At 38.5% G+C, this 24,727-nt stretch overlaps 1 protein-coding gene across 20 annotated transcripts in view; it reads left to right on the forward strand.

Moving 5' to 3' along the window:
• Nucleotides 1-24,727, forward strand: part of MCTP1 (multiple C2 and transmembrane domain containing 1) — a 531,614-nt gene that overhangs the window by 504,390 nt on the left and 2,497 nt on the right. For all 20 annotated transcript variants that reach the window (XM_072736754.1, XM_072736756.1, XM_072736755.1 and 17 more), the window contains 3 exons: nt 8,665-8,774; nt 12,823-12,932; nt 24,100-24,197. In XM_072736754.1, the coding sequence (XP_072592855.1) occupies nt 8,665-8,774; nt 12,823-12,932; nt 24,100-24,197 (318 nt within the window). The remainder of the gene's footprint in view (nt 1-8,664; nt 8,775-12,822; nt 12,933-24,099; nt 24,198-24,727) is intronic.

Here is a 24,727-nt window from a genome sequence, read left to right on the forward strand (position 1 = left end):
ATGAGAACAGTAGTACCCATCATCCTCTGGTGACTGTCATGAGGACACTGCAGGGTGAGACATTTAAGATAATCTATGGTTATATTAGGTGATTTGTACAAACACAGGAAATATAAATAAGAAGGGAGAAGATTCATCTTTATTAAGATTTTTTTTTAAAGATTTTCTTTATTTATTCATGAGAGACACAGAGAGAGAAAGAGGCAGAGACACAGGCAGAGGGAGAAGCAGGCTCCATGCAGGGAGCCCAATGCAGGACTCGATCCCGGAGCCCCGGGATCATGCCCTGGGCCGAAGGTAGATGCTCAACCACTGAGCCACCCAGGCGTCCCCATCCTTATTAAGATTTAATACAATTTAACATTTGAAAGTCTTACAGTATTTTTTTTTTTTTAGTCTTACAGTATTTTGTCAGAATCTTCACACTTTTTTTTTTTTTTTTAAGATTTCTATTTATTTGAGAGAGAGAGCGAGAGAGCACGCACAAGTGGGGAGGAGGGAAAGGGGGCAGAAGCAGACTCCCCGCTGAACAAGGAATCAGATGTAGGGCTCTCTCCCAGGACCCTGAGATCAGGACCTGAGCTGAAGGCAGATGCTTTAACCAACTGAGCCACCCACATGCCCCTCAAATTGTTAACAAGTTAATGACTAATATGTATTGGGCACTTCCTATGTTCCAGATATTAGTAGTGCTTTAAATGGATTAAATTCATTTAATTCTACAACGATCACGACAGTAGGTTCCATCATTACCCCCATTTTACAGATGAAGGTAAGGAAATTGCTCAGAACCACAGAGCTAAGGAAATACTGGAGGCAGATTTGAACCAGGCTTAGCAGTGGAGCCAGTCAGTCAGAAGTCTGATCTTCTAAATCAGATTAGGGGCACGTAGAACGAAAGAGAGCTCACAGCCTTCTCTAAATTCTCAGCAGCCCTCTCATCTCTGCATTTGAATTCCAACCGTATTTAAGCGCACATTTGAAAATAAGCGATTTGAAAAGAGATTTTTTTTAAAACACACACACATATACCCAACTTTTTCAAAACAAGTGAGGGTCAAGACAAACTAGCCTAGCATTTGCTGTTTGGATTCAGAAGCAAGCAGGGTGCTTCTGTTCCCTGTTGCCACTTAAGCTCCAACCATGAACCAGTGAAAGAGCAGCAGTGCCATCCACCAGCCAGGCCTTCGCATCAGCTTTCAAATGGCTCCGAGGGGCAGAAGCTATTTCACATTCCTTATCCTCTCTATAAAAATGGCTAGTTCTGAACTAGAGGTGATTTTAGGACACATTTTATTTGACCATCTTTTCTGGGGGTTTTTTGTTTGATGTTTTTGTTTCTCATGAGGTCTAAGGACAGAGCTTGGTCCGCTGTAATCCTGAGCATGTGGTCACAGTTTCAAGACCTTTCCACAATCTGTTGGTTTTGACTTTACAGAAAACCCTGTGAGGCCTACAAATTTTTATCTCGAAACTTGTGTTGTACTGTCCCGGGTGAAAGTATCCTTTGTCACCTGTTTTCCCCGTTGAACAGCAACCTCGCTGCCTCTGATGTGGCTTCTATCGAGGTTAGCCTGGAGCCAGGCCTTCTGGCCCTTTTCGCTTGGGAAGCCATCTGAAAGCAGAACTTCCCACGGGACCAAAGCCTGAGATGGGATAATCTATAAAGCCACTCTCTGGAAAGTGCACTTCCTGCCTGCTGGCAAGGAGATTAAGCCAAAGGTTTTGATACTGATATATAGTCCTAATCTTTTAAGAGCTTTCAAGCACTAGCAGGACAGTTATAAGGAATTTTCTTAAATCATTAGGAAGAGGGAGATTTGCAGGGCCCTTAGGGCCTACTGATGTGGGGTTGGCTCCAGGCAGCTGCCCCTCCTGACCACAGGTACCCTAGTACACCTGCCCACACCTGCCCTGGGGCTTTCTGTAAGGTTTATTTACATTCGCATTGAATGGAATTGAAACATTTCTGCACAGGCGTCTACAAATGATTATTTTTGAATAATTGGGAGTTAAGACGGCCAACAGTTGTGTATGTGCTTGGGTTTTGTGTCATTTGTGTTTGCGATCAGAGACCTTTCCCTTCCTTTCTTCATATCCCCCCAATCCCCCCACCCCCACCCCCAGGAGCTATTGTTCCCCTTGCTCCAGCTGCCTTCTGGTTTCAGAGTATCTCTGAGTCGCTCCTCTTCGTTCTCTTGCCCTCAATCTCCTCCTGTCTCTCTCTCCTTTTTCTTCCATTATTTTTCCCCCCTATCTTGTCTCTTTCTTCCCTCTTTTTCCTTTCCTTCCTGGCTTTCATCAGAATTCCTAGGAGTGCCAGTAGCCATTTTTAAAATGCCTGTTGTTGACATTGCCTAGCCTGGAGGCCATTTCTCTCCAAATGTCTGTTACTTTGCAGTCACTTTTACAGTTTCATGCAAAATGCATAACATTAAGCTACCACGGCAAGGCACAACTAAATGCGATTAAAAATTGCACTGTAGAAAACGAATCCTGAAAAGCACAGGACTACCTTGCAAGAGAGGAAGCAAAAAAAATCAAGACCAGGTAAATGCTCATTCTGCAGAAAAACATGTGCCGAGTCAGCAGAAGGAGGGGGTGGGGGAGAAAGATCGTCTCAGTATAACATTATAAAGAATCTCCGATCGTTTTCAAAAATGAAATTTGACAAGTTAACACTAAGTCGTCTGGGGCAAAACTAAACATGCATAAAAGGGCTGCATATTGGGGAGAATTCTAATATTTCAAAGTTTTGTTTTTAATAGAAGCAAAAATAGATAAAAATAACGTGAATCCTCTTAAATAAGAAACTGTGCCCATAATTTTATTATTACCATTATCACCACTAATAATTATAGACAGTTTCTTTGTACCAGGCATTGTACTAAGAGCTCTATGGGTCTTATTTAATTTAGACCTCTTTATAACTCTGAAACGTAAATGTTTTAGAGAACTGTTTTACTTTTTAAGAGAAAAATACTCTGTCTTAACTGGTATACATCTGTCCCCTTAACCTTAAGTATTATCTCAGAATCCTTTATTTTTTATTTTTATTTATTTTATTTATTTATTTATTTATTTTTCTCTCTCAGAATCCTTTAATGTCTCAATGGAGGGTTCTTATTATTAAGGGTAATATGAGAAGAACCAAGGCCTTAAGTAACCTGGGTAAAATCTGATAGAACAAGAACCGAGTAAGACCCGGAAATACGATTCAGTGGTCAAGGGTCTCTGTGATTGCCAAGGTGCTGTGAGAATTTCAGTATTCTAGATTTGGGGCTGAAATGTAGTTTTTCTCTGTCTGAAAAAAATAAAGGAATCCTGACACAGGAAAATATTTTGCCACTTTGTGTGCCTTTATTCAATCTCTAGCTCATATTGAATATATTTTCCCTAGGTTAGAAGTATAGCTCTGAGAGGAGTTCATTTTGCAGGGCATTTTAGTGAATGAACCAAGCAAGTTGTGCACCAAAGCCATCTTTAGCATAAAAAATAAATCACAGGCAACCTAGACATATTCCAAACACAATTGTACACTGTGCTATGTGAGACTATATTTGCTCACAGAAGAGCTATAGTCAATAGTAAACTATAACAATTATGTCTCATAGCAAGTATCAATCTTAGTGCTTACACTTTGCCAGAGGTTACATATCAAGACCTTAAAGGAAAAGCAAAATTGTAATCAAGATTAGCTCTTTGGGGTGGAAAACCTGAATGCTTCCTCTAGGAAATAATAGGTAAGGTGATCATATGCCCTGGTTTGCTTGGTCACTTCCATTTTATGCTTCTCCTGGCATAAGAGTCAACAGCTGCTTCCTTGCAATTCTTTTCTTTCTTCCATTCTTTTCTTTCTTTCTTTCTTTCTTTCTTTCTTTCTTTCTTTCTTTCTTTCTTTCTTTCTTTCTTTTTGCTTCCTTGCACTCTTAAGACATTCTCTCACTGTAGAAAGTAACTGAAATAATATTAATTTTAGAACAAATATTTGGAAGGAACATATATTACATATTTGTTGTGATCAAAACAATATAGGTATCCAACAGATCCGTTTTCTATCATGTGAATGGGGCCGACAGTGACTACTTTGGCAGGGCCCCTAATACCATTCACAGACCAGGGCGGGATGCAGCTGGATGCATGAGGAACCCAGCCACACAATACGCACCCCCTGACACCTATCACTTTGGGTTTTTGTTCCCATTCAGAACAGGTCCAATGAATAGGGCACTTGTCATTTTGGTTTGACAGTCAATGGACAGGATGCTCTAAATATGTAAGGTACTCCTATTGATTCTTTAGATCTTTAGATTTTCCTAAATATATCAAAGCTAGGAAGTAGATACTTCTTTGGAAAAATCTAGTTAATTTTCTGTTGTGATATGTGATCGTAAAATAGGTGAATAGGAAAGAATCACTGTATTTCAAGTTTGCAGTTATTGATGTTTTGTGGACTATTTAAAATATAATAAGATTTTTAAAAATTATGTTAGAGCCATTAGAAAAAGTTGTAAGATATAAATCTCACATGTTCTTAGATTTACAGTTATAGCTCTTTTTTATGGGTAAATTTTTTTTTTTTACATCTTCAAAAGAAACCTTAATAATGCATTAAAAAAAAAAAAAAAACAACCAACCAGTGTCACTACCAAGCCTTTGGATGATTAACTACCCTATGATATTTCTTTCATCCAAGCTGGTTTATAAAGGAAAGCAAAAACGACAATAAAAGAAATGTACCAATTTATTCTCTACTAATAAAGTATTGAACATTAGTGAAAAAAGTGTGAAATATTGGAATGCAACACAGAGCAATTCCATTACCCATTGCAGTTTTGGGTCGTATACTGTATATAAAGAGTAATTACTTCATTGGTTGGGGACCACAGTGGAGGAATATAGGATTTGATGAAAGAGATTTTAAAATAAAAATTTTATCCCCACGCATTTGCTTTTCAAAACTTTGTCAACATTACAGACCATCTTATTTTGGTTTTTGGTGTTTGGGGGTGAGGGGCTGGGTAATGGAGTGGGAATACAAAAGAAATAGAAAATTAGGAGTTAGCAAATTTTAAAAACTCCTCAGCTGGTAATCCTACATCAGCACATTGTAAAGTCTCTACTAAAAATAGTTTTTGTAGATGCCATCAGTGACACATCTTAAGATCCTGTATTTAATATTTGCACACTGTATTATTGACATTACATCTGGTGGTTTCTAACACATCTTTCACTTCCTCCTGTTGAATCAAGTTTTCAAATTTTATTATCTTGCTGATTGTGGTGGCTACAATGTAAGTTTCTGAATGTTTTCAAGTCTTTTATTTTTGTTGATCACACAGGGATTCTGGGTGGGAATGAAAAGCTTCCTGGGTAGGATGATAAGGCAACATGGTATATTATGGAGAGAATAGGGTCTGGAGTTGGCCTGTCATAGTCCTAATCTAAACTGTCACTTTTCTCGGATCCTCCGTTTCTTCTTCTGTAGAGTGCAAAAAAATAACTATGTTGTAGGATGATTGTGAAGACCAAAAGAGCATGTGAAACACATGTTATAATGCTCAATGTGTATCTGTTTATATTCTGCTACTTCCTGAAAAAAAATTTAGATAGGTATAAAAATACAAAAAATACATTAAGAAAAAAACCGACAAACCACCTAATATGATCAACGAGTGCCAATTCCTTAATTTCTTCTACTCATGTTCCTTCAGTTGATGATATTGGAGAAATTCAGGAAAATAGTCTGGTTACAAAAGTAAAACATGTTAACTGCAAAGAATTATTAATATTATAGGAAGGTATGAAGAAGAAAATAAACTTTCATTACCTTTAATATTTTGACACCTTCACTTCATCTTTTCTCTAGCCTACCCAGTTCAAAAAAACGTTTGGATTATATTCTATCTCACATTTACGTTTTCCCCCTGCCTCCTGTCCCCATCCCAGTTTTTTGTTAGATCATAAGTATTTTTGTTGTTATTACTCTCTTTAAATAATATTTTGCAATTTCATAATAGTCTATCATTGTATGTACCATAATTCCACACAACATGTCAGTGATTTTTTTTTTTTGTTATTATAAACAAAACTGCAGAGATGTTCTTTCGGATATTCATTGAATATGTCAGAAATCCCATCCCTTGATTTGTCGTATTTGTTACAGATTTTTTCCCCACTCACCCTTTTAAATTTAAATTTAAATGAGGAAAAAAATAAATTTAAATGAGGATTTTTGACATCATGAGTTTTTTATTTTATGTAACTCCTGCTATCCGTTTTTTTTCCTTCGTGACTTCCTTCACTGCTTGTATGTTTAAAAGTTATTTCCTATTCCAAGATCACTAAATAACCTACCTAAATTTTCTTCTATTTTTATAATTCACCTTTAGCTTTTTGCTCTTTAATAAGTCTAGAATGTTTTGGGGCTATCTATGTGAGGTAGATCTGAGGTAGAATTGGGTTATGTCAAGTAGATTTGAGAACCTATTAAGGTAGGATTTAACATAATTTTCTGCAAATAGTTAATACAAGTACCCAGTATCATACTATTTTCATCTCTATGGTGGATTTGTGATGGTGCTTTATCATAAACAATCTCTTTTTCAATGTTCCTCTTTTGTATTTTAATTACTTAAATATCTGGTACAATAAATGCCTTCTCATTATTTCTCTTTTGCAAAAATTTCTTGGCTATGGCACTCAATTTATTCTTCCAAACAAATTTATCAAATTCTCCCCATTTCACTTCACTCCAAACAAATTAGGATTTGCTTGAAAATGCACTAAGCCTGTATGTTCACCAGAAGAAAAGAATACATCCTTTTAATAATCAGCATTCTGGTGCAGAAACACCATATCTCTATTTTCTTAATGTTGATTATGTACATTTCTTACTATGGTTATGCCTAAGTGATTATAGGTGTTATTGCTATTATGAAAATATTTTTTCACGTCATCCTTTCAAACTGATAAGGCATTATTTTCAATGAATTTTGATTGTGTAACCAGCCGTTTTCGACTCCAGCTTGATTTATTCTGTATGTAGAAAAAAATATTTGTTAAGAGTACTTTCCTTCATAGACGTAAATGAATTTAACCTGTGCTTGAGAGAGAAAACACTGAAGGCCATGAGATTATTAGAACAGACCAGCTTTGTAATTAGGAAAGAACAGAAGCAGCCACTGGATATCCCTTTTTTTTTTCCCCTAAAGTGTACGATTGCATAGGTGAAATTAATGCACTTTGTTTTATTGCTGGGGAGGGGAAAAAAGACAAGAAATTGATGCATCCATGTCTATAATGACAAGTGAAGGGTGACTTTTGGAGCTAATGGGGACCCTGAGAGTACGGAACTGTTCTGTATACTTTGAGCTTTATGCTCTCATCTACCTCATTGTCTGACGGTCCAACTTGGCATGAGCAAGATGAATAATGTAGACAAGTATCTCCCATGGGACTTCTATTTAAAATGAAGACTCTGAGTGACTTCTACCTAAAGATTGTGTTTAAAACTGGCCTCCATGTCTTCAGTCCCACTGGTGTTCTTGGAGGCTGCATATACACCTGTCATTCACTCGGCCTCAGTTTCTCAAGTGGCAGGATGCCAGGCCCAGCCATGTTCACAGTGCAAAGTGCTTTAGACTTTTCTGAAGTGGAAGTCAGTATGTAAATGTGCAACATGACGACATTATTATTCTAGCTTTCTGGCTGCTTTCAGCAAGCACTGACTGCCACATGAGGTCTCAAGTGTTCTGGCACAGTGCGGAAGTGTTCAAAAGAAGTTAAAGTAATGAAATTGGATCTACATTTCCATAGATATTCAAGCTGGCATGGAGGAATGGAGTCATGGAATCAGGGTTGGATGGTCTCCACCAAACAGCCTAGGCAAGTGCCTGTGGTGCCAGGCTACTAAGCAGAAATTTCAATCGTGAAAGGCCACCACTATTTCTTCCTCTAGGTCTAAAATTACAAAATGTGCACATTTCCCCCAGGCTCACACCATTCTCTGGGTGCTTTATACTCCATCCCACCCACCCATTCCCTGGAGCACACCAGCTTTGCTTAAAATCCAGGACAAGTTTTAAAATGAAGAACTAACTACCAAGAGAGAAAAATGTTTAGTTAGAACCTGAAAATAGTGTATGCTATTGTGTCAAGTATGTGACTATTACACTTAGGAGGTGGGCGAGGCTTACCTTGGATCTGGTCTTCCTAAGCCACTATTTAGGAAGTGTCTACTTAATGAGTGTCAGTTGACCTTGTTTTCCTACCGGCCCCCTCGCCCCATTTTAATTGCTCACAGGTCTTCCAGATTAGGTCATTCAGAGATTTGCCCTCTTCCTAACACCTTTACATCCTTCCCCGTGCCCCAACGCTGGCTAAAACGTTTCTGTTCATCAGGGCAAGGTCAACAGAATCTGAGTCTCCTGCTTTGCAACCACCTTTATTTTGACGTAGGTCCACGATGCTGGGGGCCTTTCCTCCTCCATCTCCCTTTATATTCTGAAATTTTCATGGGTTCTAATCATCCATTTGTATGTAACTATAGAGGTGAAGTTTATTTAAGTTTAAAAATGTGACAGGGACAATTCAAAGAATTCAAGCACTGAAGAATATCTTTACTCACACAGAATCTCTCTTTTTTTCTTAATTGTATTTTAGGACAGTGAAAAAAAAGGATTTATAAATAAAATCTATGCCATCCAGGAGGTCTGTATCAGTGTCCAGAACATCCTAGATGAAGTGGCTTCCTTTGGCGAAAGGATAAAGAAGTGAGTGAGTGATGCTGACATGTGAGCCCTGGCCTTCTGTGGGACAGAGTGTCCGTTTGTTTTTCAGAGGGTGAAATGCCACATTCTTTTTGGCAGGGGATACTCCTTCTGGGTGATCTGTTGCTCAGTTTCTTCATTATTTACTTTGTTTCTGCCAGTCTTTGGTTTTATGAAAGTTCTGTCAATTTCCTTCCTGAAATTTAGAACATATTGGTTGGAAAGAAGTCCTACTTGTAGCTTTGAAGAAATAACACCGTCCTAAATTTTAGCACATTTTCAAGTGAAAGACTTTGTTCTTAAATGGAGTATGAAATCGTGATAGGAAAAAAATAAACCAAGCTAGATGAGAATTTCAGGTAACCAAGACACATCTTCATTTTATTATTGGTTGACTTATACTGTCAAGGAACTCTGAAAATTTTTTTAAATAGTATTTTATATAGCTCCCTGCAAAAATATTTTCAAATTTATGTATTTAAATAGTTGAGATCATAGTTACAGATGAAATAAACTAATGCACTTTTAAAAATTAAAAAAATCATTCCCTTTCCTAATCTAAAATAGTTTTGTTGAAAGCCAATGTAAAATTAAGACTGTAAGAATGTTCCTAATATAAGAATATAGTCTTAATTTTAGGTTATTTGCATTTTACTTGAATTTTATTTACTAGTGAACTTTTAAAAACAACTCTCTATAAATTCAATAAAGTGGTTTTATAAGGATTGATGATCAGTTAAGATATATGATGGCAAAAAAAAAAAGATATATGATGGCCCCATACTACTAAAGTGTGAACATTGGCCTGCATAATGATTCCTACAGTCCATTCAAGAAGGGGTGTTGTAGATCCAGTTAAGCCTACATTCCTTGCTTCACGTATCAACTCATTGTTGTTTATTTATATTATTATTCACAAAAGTGTTCTGCAGATTTGAATCCTTGAATATACACATTTGAAAGGAGTAAATTATTAAAACGAAAGGTGTGAGACATTCACCTAGTGCTTTTCATGTTTCAGGGAATAATGCATTTTACTTTGTATACTTTTTTAATACATTTCCACATATGCATTGGTGCTGAGTTTCCACTTTTTTATATCATGTTAGAACAGCCTCCCTCTCACTCCAAGTGTATAGCAGGCTTCAGTGTCTGACTTCGGAAGACTGATTTCTACATCTCTTTTATTCTTCCTTTCCATGTTATTTCCATTTCTAAGAATGTTCCTTTGTTCCACACACCCTGCCCACTAGAGCATAGTGTACGTCCTAAATAGGGCATTTCCCTTTTGAGTATTGTCCTGTCTCTGAGGTACGCTGTGTGTTGATACCTGATGGAAGTATCCCATTTATACCATAAGTGCTGGGTCAGCTCTGAGGTCAGGCAAATTGATGCCTGCCGGGAAGAGGCTTCTTTTTAACTCCGGGTGGTAGGGGGCTTCAGGTGCTTGCCTGGAGAACATCATAGCCAGTTGAAGGATCTGATCAGATCCTGGCTGTGGACCAGCCTTGGGAAGAACTGAGTTTTGTAGAACAGGTACAGACAAAGGTATAGGTATAGGGTGATGTATAGAACTTGCATAGGATCCAGTGAGTCTTAAATGAGCCATCTTTTCTGCACAATTTTTTTGAATATTAAAAAGGAGAAAGTCCCCTGGGGTCACATGAGATAAAATGCATCTACCCAGAAAGCAGATTCAGAAGCAATCATTAAGTACCAAGTGAAAAGCCTCTATAATTACCACATCTTGTTACTAAATAATCATTCCAGAACTTTCTTGAATTGCATCTTTTTTGGGGGAAGATCATAGTCTAGATTTAGTTTTCATGATGCACTGTGGAAATAGAAAAGGGCAGTCTTTTTTTTTTTTTTTCTGACATTAGCTACACTGGTAAGGATTCCTTGCCATTTATCCTTCCAAGACGAGAAAGAAGAACACAGGGAGCCCTTCAGGGAAGCTGCCCAGAAAAAGGGTTTTCTGACTGAAGAGCCAGTGCCCTTGCACACTGAGGAGTGTTGATGGATGGCTCTGAGCTGAGCCCCAGGAAAGCAAGCAGACCCTCAGCCTTCTGTTCTCTCCACAAATGGGCAGAAGCAAGGGAAGCACAGGTGTCAGTGAGGGAAGGAAGGCATGATCCTTTACAGGTGACAGTTAAACAGGGCGCTCACTCTGGCCATGGGAGGAAAAAGACAAAGAGGAAAGCCAGACCCCAAGAGTTACTGAAAACAAGACGAGACTGATCTAATTTTGACTCTTTTACTAGAAAACACATGTTAAGAAAACACTGGACCTTAAATGGACACAAAAGGCAAGCTATTGGCCCACAGAGCTAAAGATTCACTCCTAAGTGTTATGCTGAAGTAAAATATAGGAAGAAGACCCCTTAATCATCCTTTAGTGGATCAAAATCTGCCCTGGATAACTCCCCCCCCCCCCCCCGCCCCCCGCCCAGGTGTAAATAACATGTTACCAGGAAATGAAAGAACATTAAAAATAGTCATATATCCATATCACATGGAATTTCATATTTTCTTGAAGTGTCTTTGTGGCCCTTGTCACTGCAATAGACTCCTAGAGTTGATTAGCTCTGAAAACATCATTTTGGTCCAATAAACATCACTACCAGTCCCCCTTGTTACAATAGAAGTTGTCCTCACTTTTCAAGTGGGAAGTTGAGGCATAGAAAAGTTGACTCATCTTAAGTCACAGAGGAGAATCTAGGCTTTGAATGCAGATCACATACTTCCTCTGCTCTTTTTTCATTAAACGATGAAGGGTCCCCCAGTGGTATGTGTTAGATGCTCCTGAGAGGCTGGTTGTTGAGCCAACTGTACGCCCGCACATGGTGACATGGTTATATACCTGACACTGATGACTCCATGCAGTGGTTCTGTTTTATTATTTTGCTACTCTCTCTCTCTCTCTCTTAAAAACTATAAGATTCACTACAGATTATCTACACAAAAGCTGCTAAATCATTACAGTCTTTCCATGTCCCATTTCCCTGATTTTTGGCACCTATTTTTACATTTTCTGTCTTTTTTTGTTGTTGTTCCACTACATTCCTTCCCATCTTCTTAGTACTGTCTTTTTGGTAACCCCGTCCCCCATTTTTGTTCATTGATCCCTTTTTTTGGCTCTTTGTTCTGATGTTTTCTCACTGTCAACACGTAGTCTTGCAGCCTTCCCCAACCCTCTACATTATCCATCATCAGCAGTATGGGAACACTGCAGACCCATCAGCCAGGCCCTGCTATGACCCGTTGTGCCAGCTTACACTCCATTTTCACAGTCTTTCCAACATATGTACTGCGCGTGCTCTCCTTTGCCAGAAATAACCCAGGGAGAATAGTAGTCAATACTGACTCTATTTCTTAATTATCTCTGTATTTCTGGGAAAGGCAATGATGGCAGGTGAATTTTTACAAGGCTAACTACCCTGTTCCCCTTCCTGACTTCTAGATCCATTGAAACATAACTGAAGTGAAAAGTGAGTATTCCTCAAAGGAATTCTAAACCTGAGAGGATTTACACAACAGTGTGAGCGTTAACTCTACAGACAATTGCTGACATTTTATTTCCAGTGTCTGCAATCCAGTGTGAGTTGAAAAAAGAATGAATGGTAGGCCCAGGGGCATTCTCCTCTATGAAAATCTGGAGAAAACAAGATTGGCTACTAGTTTTAGAAGTAGAAAAACACACATACACACAAAGAGGTAGAAAAACACATTTAAAAAAAAAAAAATTTTTTTTTTGAGCCACATAAGGAGTCACCCAACCAGTGCAACTTCAGACCGTAAAGTCCCCTGGGACAATCTGGAAGGGTTGGCAGTCAGACCTGTTCTCATGGGCCCTGCTTTCATGAAATGGCACACTGTGACTAACCTGTGTCCTCTGACAGGCTACTACAATTGCCTTCTATTCCAGAGAGAAATGCAGTCTTACTAGATCCCTCGTCTAGAGTCTGAGTCAGAATCACTTTATTTTAATCTTTGTTTGAAAAGAGTATATGAAGTGCTCAGATTGCTGACGTGTTACTTTCTCATTCAGTACTTTCAACTGGACAGTCCCATTCTTAAGCTGGCTGGCCATTGTAGCCCTCTGTGTGTTCACAGTCATCCTGTACTTCATTCCACTGAGATACATTGTCCTTGTCTGGGGTAAGTAAAGCCTTTTTTTTTTTTTTTTTTTAACTGTCTTAGATACTAGGAACGAACTATTTTTAAGGGATGAGTTATACTGTCAGTAGTTCCCTATATTTATGATCATGAAGCTACTCCATGATGAAAAGAGACAGGTCAGTTAAAAATCACAACAGTATAAAGATTTAGGTCTACCTACAAAATGCATTTTTCTTATCTGGCACCATAGGCTCCATCATACTGTAAACATGTAGTTGTGCAGATTCTTCATATATCAAAGTGTAGCTTTGTCTAGATATCATTCTGATTTATTTTTACCACTTATACGTAAACAGAGGCATTTCGATCCGTATGGTGCATTTAGGACAATATGCTTTTGTGCTGTGGTACTTTATCTTGTAGAAGCGTCCATAAACATGGGACTATATATGGCCGCCTATTTAAGAGGTCACCTTTAGGATGCAGGAAGAGGGTCCTTGGCACTGACAGGTTGCTTAGGAATAAGAAATCTGCTTTATGTGTACTAAACAAAAGTGCTTCTGCAAAAACCCACTTTAAAGGTGATATTTTTCCAGTCCTAATTTTTAATGCAGTAATGCTGCAATGCCAACAGTTCCCGTGGCCCTAGATTCCACTTAGGTGATAGTTTCAGCATTCTGCATTGTTTTCAGGTTCCTCTTCCTTATCTGAGAAAATTTGTGCTTGGAAGAAAATGGTCAGTGTCTACGATGGACTAACTTATAAAACTACATTAATGATATACATATATATACAAGACCAGCTAGAAGTAGGATTCTTTACTTAACCACTGGCCTGCACACACATAAGATTGCTAAACATACACAAAATGCAAAGAACCAAACTGGGTGTTAATTCCAGAAAATACATGTTTACACTAAAAGCAAAAAGGTCAAAAGGAATGTTTTATTATTTTAAGACTTTAAGAGAGATGTGTGAATAAAGTGACGGAGGGGTCTGAGGTCCCCACACCCTCCAGTTTTAAGATTCCTATTTCTCTGTTCTTTTTGGCCTATCTTGTCATGTCCTTAGTAAGCCCTCTTACCCTTTATCATCACTCCCCTTACCTTTATAGCTTGGGGAGGGAGGAATAATGATTATTTTTTCCCTTCTTATAATTTGAACAGTTTCAAATAAGATAGTACTTTCACTTGTTTAGTTAAACAAGGACGGAGGCATTTCTTCCCTCGGTGTATTCAAACCCTCAACTTTCATTCCTTCTTTTGATGTATAAAACAGATGCTGTTTTATTGAAGGAATTCGGGGTAAGGCAATAGGTGTGCCACTTTATTATCTCTAACCTTCCTAGGGTCAGATCTGCTGTCTCCATTGTGATAGTTGATGAATTTCTGGGGTTTTTTCCCCCAGCGTTCTCAGAAACTGGAACCCATGGCAGACATCTGGCTCTGTAACCTGGGGTGGCCTCACTGGCTCTGTCTTAAACGTAATTCTTAGAGAATGTGCTCGGGCCTCTTGTTTCACCAAAAGAAATAAAACAAGAACAGTATTTCTTCAGTGCTATGTGATTGCTGAAATATTAACTAGAAATTTAAGACATGGGTCTCACATGGGGAGACGGACCAAAATCAAGAATGCAAAAGACATACAATAAACATAAAAATGTTTATTCTGCTGAGCTTCCTGAAGAAGAGCCAAGATGTTCTAACTTATGGTCCAGTCTTTACAAGCCTGTTGACTTCATATAAAGCTGTTAATTTATTTTTTCATATGTGAATATGCTTGGTCATATATTAAGTGCAATATAAATTTCAAAGAGTAGACTTATCCCATTGAAATCCTACCTTATATCCTACAATGTGTAGAATAGATACTTCTGGTTTTATATATTGTTTCAACACCTCTATCTCATTAAAGTTTTTGTTTCTATAATAGCTCCAATTTCATCTATATGTACCCCTCAGTCACATTTGCTCTTCAGGTAGTGCAGAGGATTAACTGTTGAATAATTTAGTATGAGTAGATATGGCTCATCTGTAATGGTTCTTGGCTGTTCTATTCCAAAAGTGATCCAAGTAAGTCAATCACAGCATCTTTTGCAAGCATTAAATTTAAATTTTGTGTAATTTAAAAGGAAAATTGCTTCCTGAAAATCTCAGTGCCAGAGATGTAGAAACGGAAACATTTTCTTCCCCCATGGTGAGAACTTTTAAGATCTACTCTCTTAGCAACTTTCAGATATGCAATACAGTATTGTTAACTGTAGTCCTCATGCTATAAATTACATCCCTGTCACTTATTTAGTAACTGAAAATTTGTACCCCTTCACCCATTTCACCCATCCTCCCACTTGCTGCCTCGGGTAACTAAACATACACAAAATGTGCGAAGTCTGGATCTATGAGCTTGGCTTATTTATTTATTTGACTCATTTCACTTAGCATAATGCTTTCAAGGCCCACCTCCATTGTTGCAAATGGCAAAATTTCCTTGATTTTTATGGTTAATAGTCCACTGTATATACATAGACAATATTTCCTTTATCCATTCATCTGTCAGTGGACACTTAGGTTGTTTCCGTGTCTTGGCTATTATATAAACAGGGCTGCAGTGAACATGTGCCAGGAGGGTGTATTTATCTTCTTGAGTTAGTGTTTTTGTTTTCTTTGGATAAATGTCCAGAAGTGGAATTGCAGGAATGTAGGGCAGTACCACTTTTCTTTCTTTCAGGACTATACATACTGTATTCCGTGGCGCAGCAGTTTACACTTCCACCAACAGTGAATGAGGGTTTCTGTTTCTCCACACTTGTGGAGAAATGCCTGCCAACACTTGTTATTCCTTGTCTTTTTGGTAATAGCCATTCTAACAGTTGTGAGGTGATATCTCAAGGTGTTTTTGAATTGCATTTCCCTGATAGTGATATTGAGCATCTTTTCACATACTAGTTGGCTATCTGTAGGTCTTACTTGGAAAAATGTCAATTTAGATCCTCTCCTTTGCCTATTTTTTTAATTGGATTGTGTTTTTGTTTTTGCTACTGAGTTGTATTAGTTCTTGATATATTTTAGCTATTAGCTCCATAGCAGAGTTAAGATTTACAAATGTCTTCTCCCATGCGATAGGTTGCCTTTTCGTTTTATTGGTAGTTTCCTTTGCTGTGCAGAAGCTTTTTAGTAGGATATAGTCTGATTTATTTTTACTTTTGTTGATTTTGCTTCTTGGGGTCAAATCTGAAGTGTTTCCAAGACTGATGTCAAGGAGTTTACTGCTTTTATTTTCTTCTCGGAGTTTCATGGCTTCCAGTCTTAAATACAAATCTCTAACCCATTTTGAGTTAATTTTTGCACATAAGATAGTAGTCTGGTTTCATTCTTTTGCATGTGGTTGTCCAGTTTTCTAACACCATTTATGAGACTGTCCTTCCTCCACTGTGTATTCTTGCCTACTCTGTCATAAATTTCTTGATCACGTATGTGTGGTTTTATTTCTGCACTTTCTATTCTGTTCCATTGATCCATTTGTTTTTATGCCAATATCATACTGTTTTGACTACTATGGCTTTGTAATCAGAGAGCATGATGCCTCCAGCTTTGTTGTTGTTTCTCAAGATTGCTTTGGCTATTTGGGGTCTTTTGTGGTTCCATACCAATTTTAGGTTTGTTCTACTTCTGTGAAAAATGCCATTGAAATTTTGATAAGGATTGCATTGAATCTGTACATTACTTTTGGGTAGTCTCAACATTTTAACACTGTTCTTCCAATCCATGAACATGGACTATCTTTCCATTTATGTATGTTGTCTTCAATTTCTTTCATTAATGTCTTATAGTTTTCAGTATACAAGTCTTTCAGTTCATTAAATTTATTCATGGGTATTTTATTCTTTCTGATACAACTGTGAATGGGATTATTCTTAATTTCTCTTTCTGGTAGTTCTTTGTTAGTGTATAGAAACACAACAGATTTTTAACTGATTTTTGTATCCTGGGTTTGCAAGTTGGTTCCCATACACAGAATGCATAGACTGAAGAAAGAGGCAGACCATCTCGGAGTGGTAGGTGGTATATTTTATATACAAGGGAACTGACTTATGAGGCTTCTCTGGATTGGCCACAGGCAAGTAAATCTCCACCTTGCTCACTAGAATCTTAAAATTTTACATACAGGAATTAGCTGGGCTCAGTCTCATATACAGTCCACATGGTCTCAGTAACACCTTACTTTATCAAGGCTACGTCTTTGGAGCAGTTCCCACTGTGAGTACATTTCATTGAAATGTAGAATGTACATTTCAAAAACCAAAGTGGGTGAGGAACCTCTAATTGTGAGTTCAGCAACCAAGTCAACCGTAAGTCATATCCTCTCCATTATATCTTCCCCATAATCCTGCAGCTTCATTGAATTCACTTATTAGGTTTTGTTTTTGTTTTGTTTTTTGGTGGAATCTTTAGTCTTCTATATATATCATGATGTCATTTGCACATACTGAGTTTTTCTTTGCAATTCGGGTATTTTTATTTCTTTTTCTTGGCTGATTACTCTGGCTAGGACTCCCACTAGTCTGTTGAATAAAAGTGATGAAAGTGGGCTTTATCTTGTTTCTGAACTTAGGGGAAAAAGCTTTTAGTTTTTCATCACTATGTTAGCTATGGATTGTCATATATGGCCCTTTGTTATATTGATGTACGTTTCCTCTGTATCCACTTTGTGGAAAGTTTTTATCATCAATGGATGTTGAATTTTGTCAAATGCTGTTCTGTATCTATTGAGATGATCATCTGGTTTTTATCCTTCATTTTCTTAACATAGTGTATGACACTGATTGGTTTTCAGATGTTGTACTATCCTTGTATCCCTGGAATAAATCCAAATTAATTGTGGTAAATAAGACTTTTAATTGTTCAATGCAGATTGCTAATATTTTGTTGATTTTTTTCCATCTCTGTTCATCAGGAATATTGGGCTGTATTTTCTTTTTGTGTGTGTGTGGGGGGGTTCTCTTCTAGTTTTTGGAAGATTAAGTAAGAAATATTCTATTCTTTGAATGTTTGGTAGAATTCAACAGTGAAACTGGTCCTGTTTGTGGGAAGGTTTTTGATTACTGATTCAGCTGCCTTCCCAGTAATCAGTCTGAATAGAAATTTTGTTTCTTCATGATTCAGTCTTAGAAGATTATATGTATCTAGTGTGTAGTCTTATGATCTTTTATACTTCTGTGGTTTCAGGTTTAACATAGCCTCTTTCAGTTCTGATTTTATATGGTTCTTCTTTTTTTTTCTTGGCAAGTCTAGCTAAAGGCTTGCCATTTTACTCATTTTTTCAGAGAACCAGCTTCCTTCTTTAACTTTGGGTTTTGTTTGTTGGTCCGTGAGATATAAAGTTAGGTTGAGATTTTTCTTTTTTTATTGAGGTAGGCATTTATTGCTATGAACTTCCCTCATAGAATTGCTTTGGTTGTATCCCCATACATTTTGGTATGTTGTATTTCTGTTTTCATTTTCCTCAAGGCATTCTTTTATTTCTTCATTGATTCATTGGTTCAGTAGCATGTTATTTGATCTCCCCATACTAGTGAATTTTCCAATTTTCTTCTTGTAATTGATTTTTGTATACTTTTTTATTGGAGTTTGATTTGCCAACATATAGTATAACATCCAATGCTCATCCCGTCAAGTACCCCTTTCAGTGCCTGGCACCCAGTCACCCGATCCCCCTGCCCACCTCCCCATGTAATTGATTTCTGTATTCATACCATGGTGGTTGAAAAAGATGCATGATATGATTTCAGTCTTCTTTATTAAGACCTGTTTTGTGGCTTAACACATGAGCTGTCCTAGAGAATGTTCCATGTGCACTTGGGAAGAATGTGTATTCTTCTGCTTTTGTACGGGATGTTTTATTGATGTCCGTTAGGTTCATGTGGTCAAACATGTAATTTAAGGCTGATGTTTCCTTATTGGTTTTCTGCCTGGATGATCTAGGTGTTGATGTGAGGTAGTAAAGTACTCTAGTGGGGATTCCTGGGTGGCTCAGCAGTTTAGCACCTGCCTTCGGCCCAGGGTGTGATCCTGGAGACCTGGGATCGAGTTCCCCAGCGGGCTCCCTGCATGGAGCCTACTTCTCCCTCTGCCTGTGTCTCTGCCTCTCTCTCTTTTTCTCTGTGTCTCTCATGAATAAATAAAATCTTAAAAAAAAAGATTAAAAAAAAAGTACTCTAATACTATATTGCTATTTCTTCTTTTATATCTGTCAATATTTGCTTTATAAGTTCAGGAGCTCCTATATTGACTGTATAAATATTTTAAAATGTTATATCCTCTTGTTGGGTTAACCCCTTTTTCATTATGTAATATCCTTCGTAATCTCTTATTATTGTTTTAAAATGTTTTGTCTGATGTAAGCATAGCTACCCCAGCTTTCTTTTGGTTTTCATTTGCATGGAATATGTTTTTTCCATTCCTTCACTTTCACAGTCTGTGTCTTTATATCTGAAGTGCATCTCTTCTAGGCAGCATACATATAAATGGGTCTTGCTTTTTATCCATTCAGCCATTTGATATGTTTTGACTGGAGAATTTATCTCATTTGCAGTTAATTACTGCATAGGTATGTACCTATTGGCATTGTGTTGTTTTCTGTCTTGTAGTCCCTCTGTTCTTTTTTTTCTTTTGCTGTCTTCCTTTGTGATTTGATGGCTTTCCTTGGTAGTATGCTTTGATTGCTTTATTATCTTTTGTGTATCTAGTTTTAGGTTTTTGCCTTATAGTTATCATGAGGCTTACATATTACAACTTACAACAGTCTATTTTGTTGGCAACAGTGGAAGGTTGGATGCATTTTTAAGCTCTATATTTTAACTCTCCACCCACATGTTCTGTTTCTGATGTTACATTTAACATCTTTTAATCTTGTATATTCCTTAACTAATTATTATAGTTACATTTTTGTAACGTTTGTCTTTTAACCTTCATGCTAACTTTATAGGTGATTAATCTACTACCTTTGCTATATATTTACCATTACCAATGAGATCTATAATGTTTTCTTAACTAATTATAATTAGCATCCTCCCTTTTTCAGCTTAATGTAGTCCCTTCTTTAACATTTCTTGTAAGGCCAGTTTCATGGTGATGAACTCCTTTAACTTTTGTGCCACTCTTTCTGGCTTGCAGTTTTTGTTGAAAAATGTGCTTATGGCATTATGGGGGTTCCCTTGTACTTACCTAGTTGTTTTGCTATTTTTAAGATTTTTTGGGGGGGGGTCATCTTTCCCCTTTTGATTTTTTAACTATAATGTGTCTTGGTGTGGGTCTTTTTACCTCCTTTTTTGGAACTTTCTGGTCTTCCTGGCTTTGCATGTATTTCCTTCCACAGGTTAGGAAGGTTTTCAGTCCCCTTTTTCACCTCTTTCTGGGACCCCTATAATGTGAATGTTAGTATGGTTAGTTTTGCCCCATGTCCCTTAAGTAGTCTTTAGTTTCATTTTTTTTTTTCCTTTCTGCTGTTCTGCTTGGTTGAATTCCACTGCCAGATCTTTGAGTTCAATAGTCCTGTTTCATCTAGTCTGTTGTTGAACCCTTCTAACATATTTTTCAGTTCAATGACTGGATTCTTCAGCTCTGTGACTTTTATTTGGTACTTCCTTAGATTTTCCATCTCTCTGTTGAAGCTCTCACTGTGGTCTGTTCTTCTGAGTTTGGTAAGCATCAATATGACCACACTTTGAACTCTTTACCAGGTAAATTAGTTACCTATTTCATTAAGGTTTTTTCCAGAGATTTTCTTTTTCTTCCTTCTGGAACATATTCCTCTGTTTCTTCATTTGCCTCAAGTCTGTGTTGGTTTCTATGCATTAGATGAAATAACCCTTCTCCCATTTTTGAAGACCTGGCTTTGCTTAGGAGGTGAACATTATTGTTCAACCCTGCCTTAGCTCTTGGTTGTCTAACCTGTGTGATTGTCTGAATAACCTATTTTAATAGCTCCCAATAGTTGATGGTGTGCCAAGACCAGTCAGTACCTAGGTTTAGGCTGGATAAAACCAAACCCATAGACAGCAGCTCCTAAAGAATGCAAATATATATAGTCCTATAGGACTACAAGTGTAAGCCCCACTGGTCACTAGACTCTGGGAGACAGTAGCTAAAATTGGGGCTCCAGATGAGAGTATGTAAGTAAATTCCTTTCAAGGAGATGCCAGTGTACTGTAGCAATAACACAAAGATGGCTTCCTGCAGCGTACATGTCCTCAGAGCACTTTTCTAAGCCTCTAGATATATTTCCAACTTGAAGTATGCTGTGCAGGCCTGAAGCTCTAGGACAATCAAATAGGTCTCTTTCACTGATAGACTATGGATGTATTTTAGCTGGATGTCTGTGCACTGCCTTGGGGGGTGGTAGACTGCCTCTCTAATGGTTACAGTCCTGTGGGATCCAGAAATACAAGCCTCGTGCCTACCAGTGCTGGGAGATCAAAGGGTATTCCCTCAGTGGCAGCTGTAAAAACCAGGGCACCAGATATACATAAAACCTCCCCTCTGAGAGATACTGCTGCTCTGAAGCATGGCACAGTGTCTACTCTCCAAGGTTTCTGGAGTTTACAGTCATCCCTTATATGTTTAATTAGAAGCCCACCCCTCAGGCAGCAACTATGATGATAAGCTTTGTCTGTGACCAAGACTGAACATCTGAGTCTGTTGCCTCTAGCTATGTCCTCAGGGTGGTAGCTGTTTGAGAACTCTGTTTTCTTTGCTTATAGTCCTGTGAGCATGAGCCCCATGGGCCATCACAGTCAGGTGATACAGTGTCCTGCTACAAAAGTCAAGGGTGTCAAACAAGAATAGAAGCTCCTTCCTGGGAGATGCAATATATAAGCTATAGTGAGGCAGAGAGTGTAGAGTGCATCCATTGGACTCTGTTCCACGAGAACTCCATAAACTCTCAGAAGTGGGCCAGCAGAGGGTTGCACAGCAGCCCAAAGCTCCTCTATAAATAAATAGGTTTCTTCTCAGAAAGACTGGGGGTCTCTTTCAGTCTGCTGTCTGATACAGTGTACTGGGGACGGTGGTCTGCCAAGAATGGTCTTTCTGATTGTTAGCATCCCATATAATTCAGTAATGGAAGCAACACTGGCCTACTGAGCCCAACAATCAAGAGGTGTTCCCCTTACTGGCAGCCACATAAACCAAGGCACCAGATGTATGTAAAAACTCCTCTCCAGGAAATGTTGGTGCTCTGAAGCATGGCAGAGAGAGAATGTGAGGATGATGACTCCCAGTCAGGGGTGGGTGGGTAAAAATGGCACCCATCAGCTCTACAAGGCAAACAGGATACAAATATGTCACCCACCAGTAAGAAAGTATCCCAGCAGGCCCCTGACCCTCCAGCTGAAGTTTTAAAGTTATGTGAAAGAGATTTATTTGCTTAAAGTCTGGGTGCTTTTCTAAAGGCTGCCTCTATGCTGCACCCTGGGGCAAGTGAATCTGCACAGGAGCCTTTTGAGCCATTTCTCAGTTCACTACAGTTCCTTATATCTCATGGTTTTCAAAGCCAGATGTGTTGGGGGCTCATCTCTCAGGTACAGGACTTAAAAACTGGGGTGCCTGATATAGGGTACAACCCGTTGCTCCTCAGAGAGAAGCTCCATGTTTGTGAGTTATGTCATGATTGTTGGTTGCCTTGCTGGGCTAGGGTTTACAATGAGATTTTGTCTCAGCTTCTCCTCCCCACTTCCATTTGGCGTTTTTCTCCTTTACCCAATGTGAAGAAGTTGCTCAGCTAGTTTTCATGTCTTTCTCAGAGGGAACTGTTCCATATGTAGCTGTAGATTTGGTATGTTCATAGGAGGAGGGGAGTTCAAGATCTTCCTACATTGCCATATTGAGCCACCTCCTAGATGTAAAACCAGACGTAAAACTGGGCACCATACATGTGTAAAAGCTTCCGTAGCGGAGATACTGACACTCTGTGGAGTGAGGCAAAGGGAGTGTGTGGATATAGCATCCAAAAGCTGGAGCAAGGCAGAGGGAAAGTGCAAAGATGGGACCTCCAGTCTCTGGCTCCAGAGAGCACCACAGCCGTCCTTTGAATGTGTGTCTCCTCAGATGCCTACCCCTTGGACTGATGCTCCAACACAAGTAAACCAGCCTCTCCCAAAGTCCAGGCACCCCTCAATTACCTGCTTCCACGTGGGGCCCTGAGGTGACTCCAAGCATGCCAGCCCTTTAAGGGCTATTTCCTCAGATCACTATAGCCTTGTTGGTCTCGTAGTAGAAGTGAGCCCCATTGGTTTTCAAAGGTAGAGGTTTTGGAGGGTCATCATCTCATAGGTGCGTGTGTTAAAAGCTGGGGGGTGCCTGATGTGGGGTTCAAACCTTTCACTCCTCAAGAAGAAACTACTACAGCTTTTAAGTTACTTCCTGACAGCAGGTTGCCACACTGAGGGTAAGGTTCATCATGAAATTATGTCCAGGCCTCTCCTACCTGCTTCAAAGTGAGTCTTCTCTCAGCACCAGAAATGTAGGAAGAGAGTTTAGGGTCCTCTTGCTTCATCATCTTTAAAGCTAGCTAGCTATCTATCTATCTATCTATCTATCTATCTATCTATCTATCTTTTTAAAGCCAGTGGTAAACTCTCTCATTTCAGATCATTCTGAGAAAAAGCAAAAAGGACAACTGTCTTCGAAACATTTAGTTCGTATAACATTAACACCTCTTCCCATTAAAACAAAACAAAACCCAGTCAAGGTTTATCTTTTGAAAAAAGGGAAAACCAGTAAATCAGACTTCTTTTGCCTTGCAAAGTTTCACCATAGATGGAACACTAAAGCAAGGCTTCTAAGTAATGTGACCCTGAGTGGCAAAGCAAGATACAGCACTGCTCATTCTTGCCAGATGCCTTTTGTTTCCCAAATAAAAAGCCTTTCCTGCTGGGAAGAAGCCACAAAATAAAAGAGAAAACCGGAGCAGCCATTGAGTTGGGATGGAGCTAGGAAGGGGACAAAGGAAAGGAGAGAAAGAAAGAAAACTGGAAGAAGGGAGGGAGGAAGGGAAGACCGGAGGAGAAAACAGGGTGTATTGGTTCAGTCAAGACTGAAGAGCAGCTTAATCTAGATCTTCAAATCACTGCAGCATATGGAAAAGTATGTGATTTCTCTGATTCCTACATTTGGAGATTTCACTCATGTTTAACCTGTCACTTTTTCAGGCATCAATAAATTCACAAAAAAGCTTCGGAGTCCATATGCAATTGATAACAATGAACTACTTGACTTCCTTTCCAGAGTCCCTTCAGATGTACAAGTGGTATGTATGTTTCACTATGCCTGCTATTTAATGTAGGATGGCACTGGGTTTTTGCTTTTCATCCATTTAATTTCAAAGGTTTTAGAAGAACCACTTAAAGTTAAAAAGGCCCTTGGCAGTTTAGCCCACTCGGGGTGTTATGCAAGAAGAACTTTATAGAGAATGGGTAATGTTGAATGAGAGAGGGTTGCATCAAGAACCTACCAGGGCTTGTAGGAGCAATTTTCCTCCAAAGAAGGTTCACTTAGAGTTTGTGAAGGGAAGTCCCCATTACCTGAAGGGAGGAAACAGGAATATAGATGATGAAAGCAAAATCTGCCAGAGAACATTGGAAAAACACTTCTTTGCATAATTTGGAGGAATTAAGTGTTAAAAATGTACATTTTGGAGACCTTGGTGGGTGAGGTGGGGTGGGGAGTAACTGCTTTTTCAAGACTGGGGCACACCTCCATCCTTTAAAATCCTTGGAGGCTAATGCCCATTAATTATCAATTATTTTCAGAATAAATGAAAAACGTTTTTATCAAAAT

The sequence above is a fragment of the Vulpes vulpes genome, chromosome 14 (assembly GCF_048418805.1).
Source record: "Vulpes vulpes isolate BD-2025 chromosome 14, VulVul3, whole genome shotgun sequence".
Classification (NCBI taxonomy): Eukaryota; Metazoa; Chordata; class Mammalia; order Carnivora; family Canidae; genus Vulpes; species Vulpes vulpes.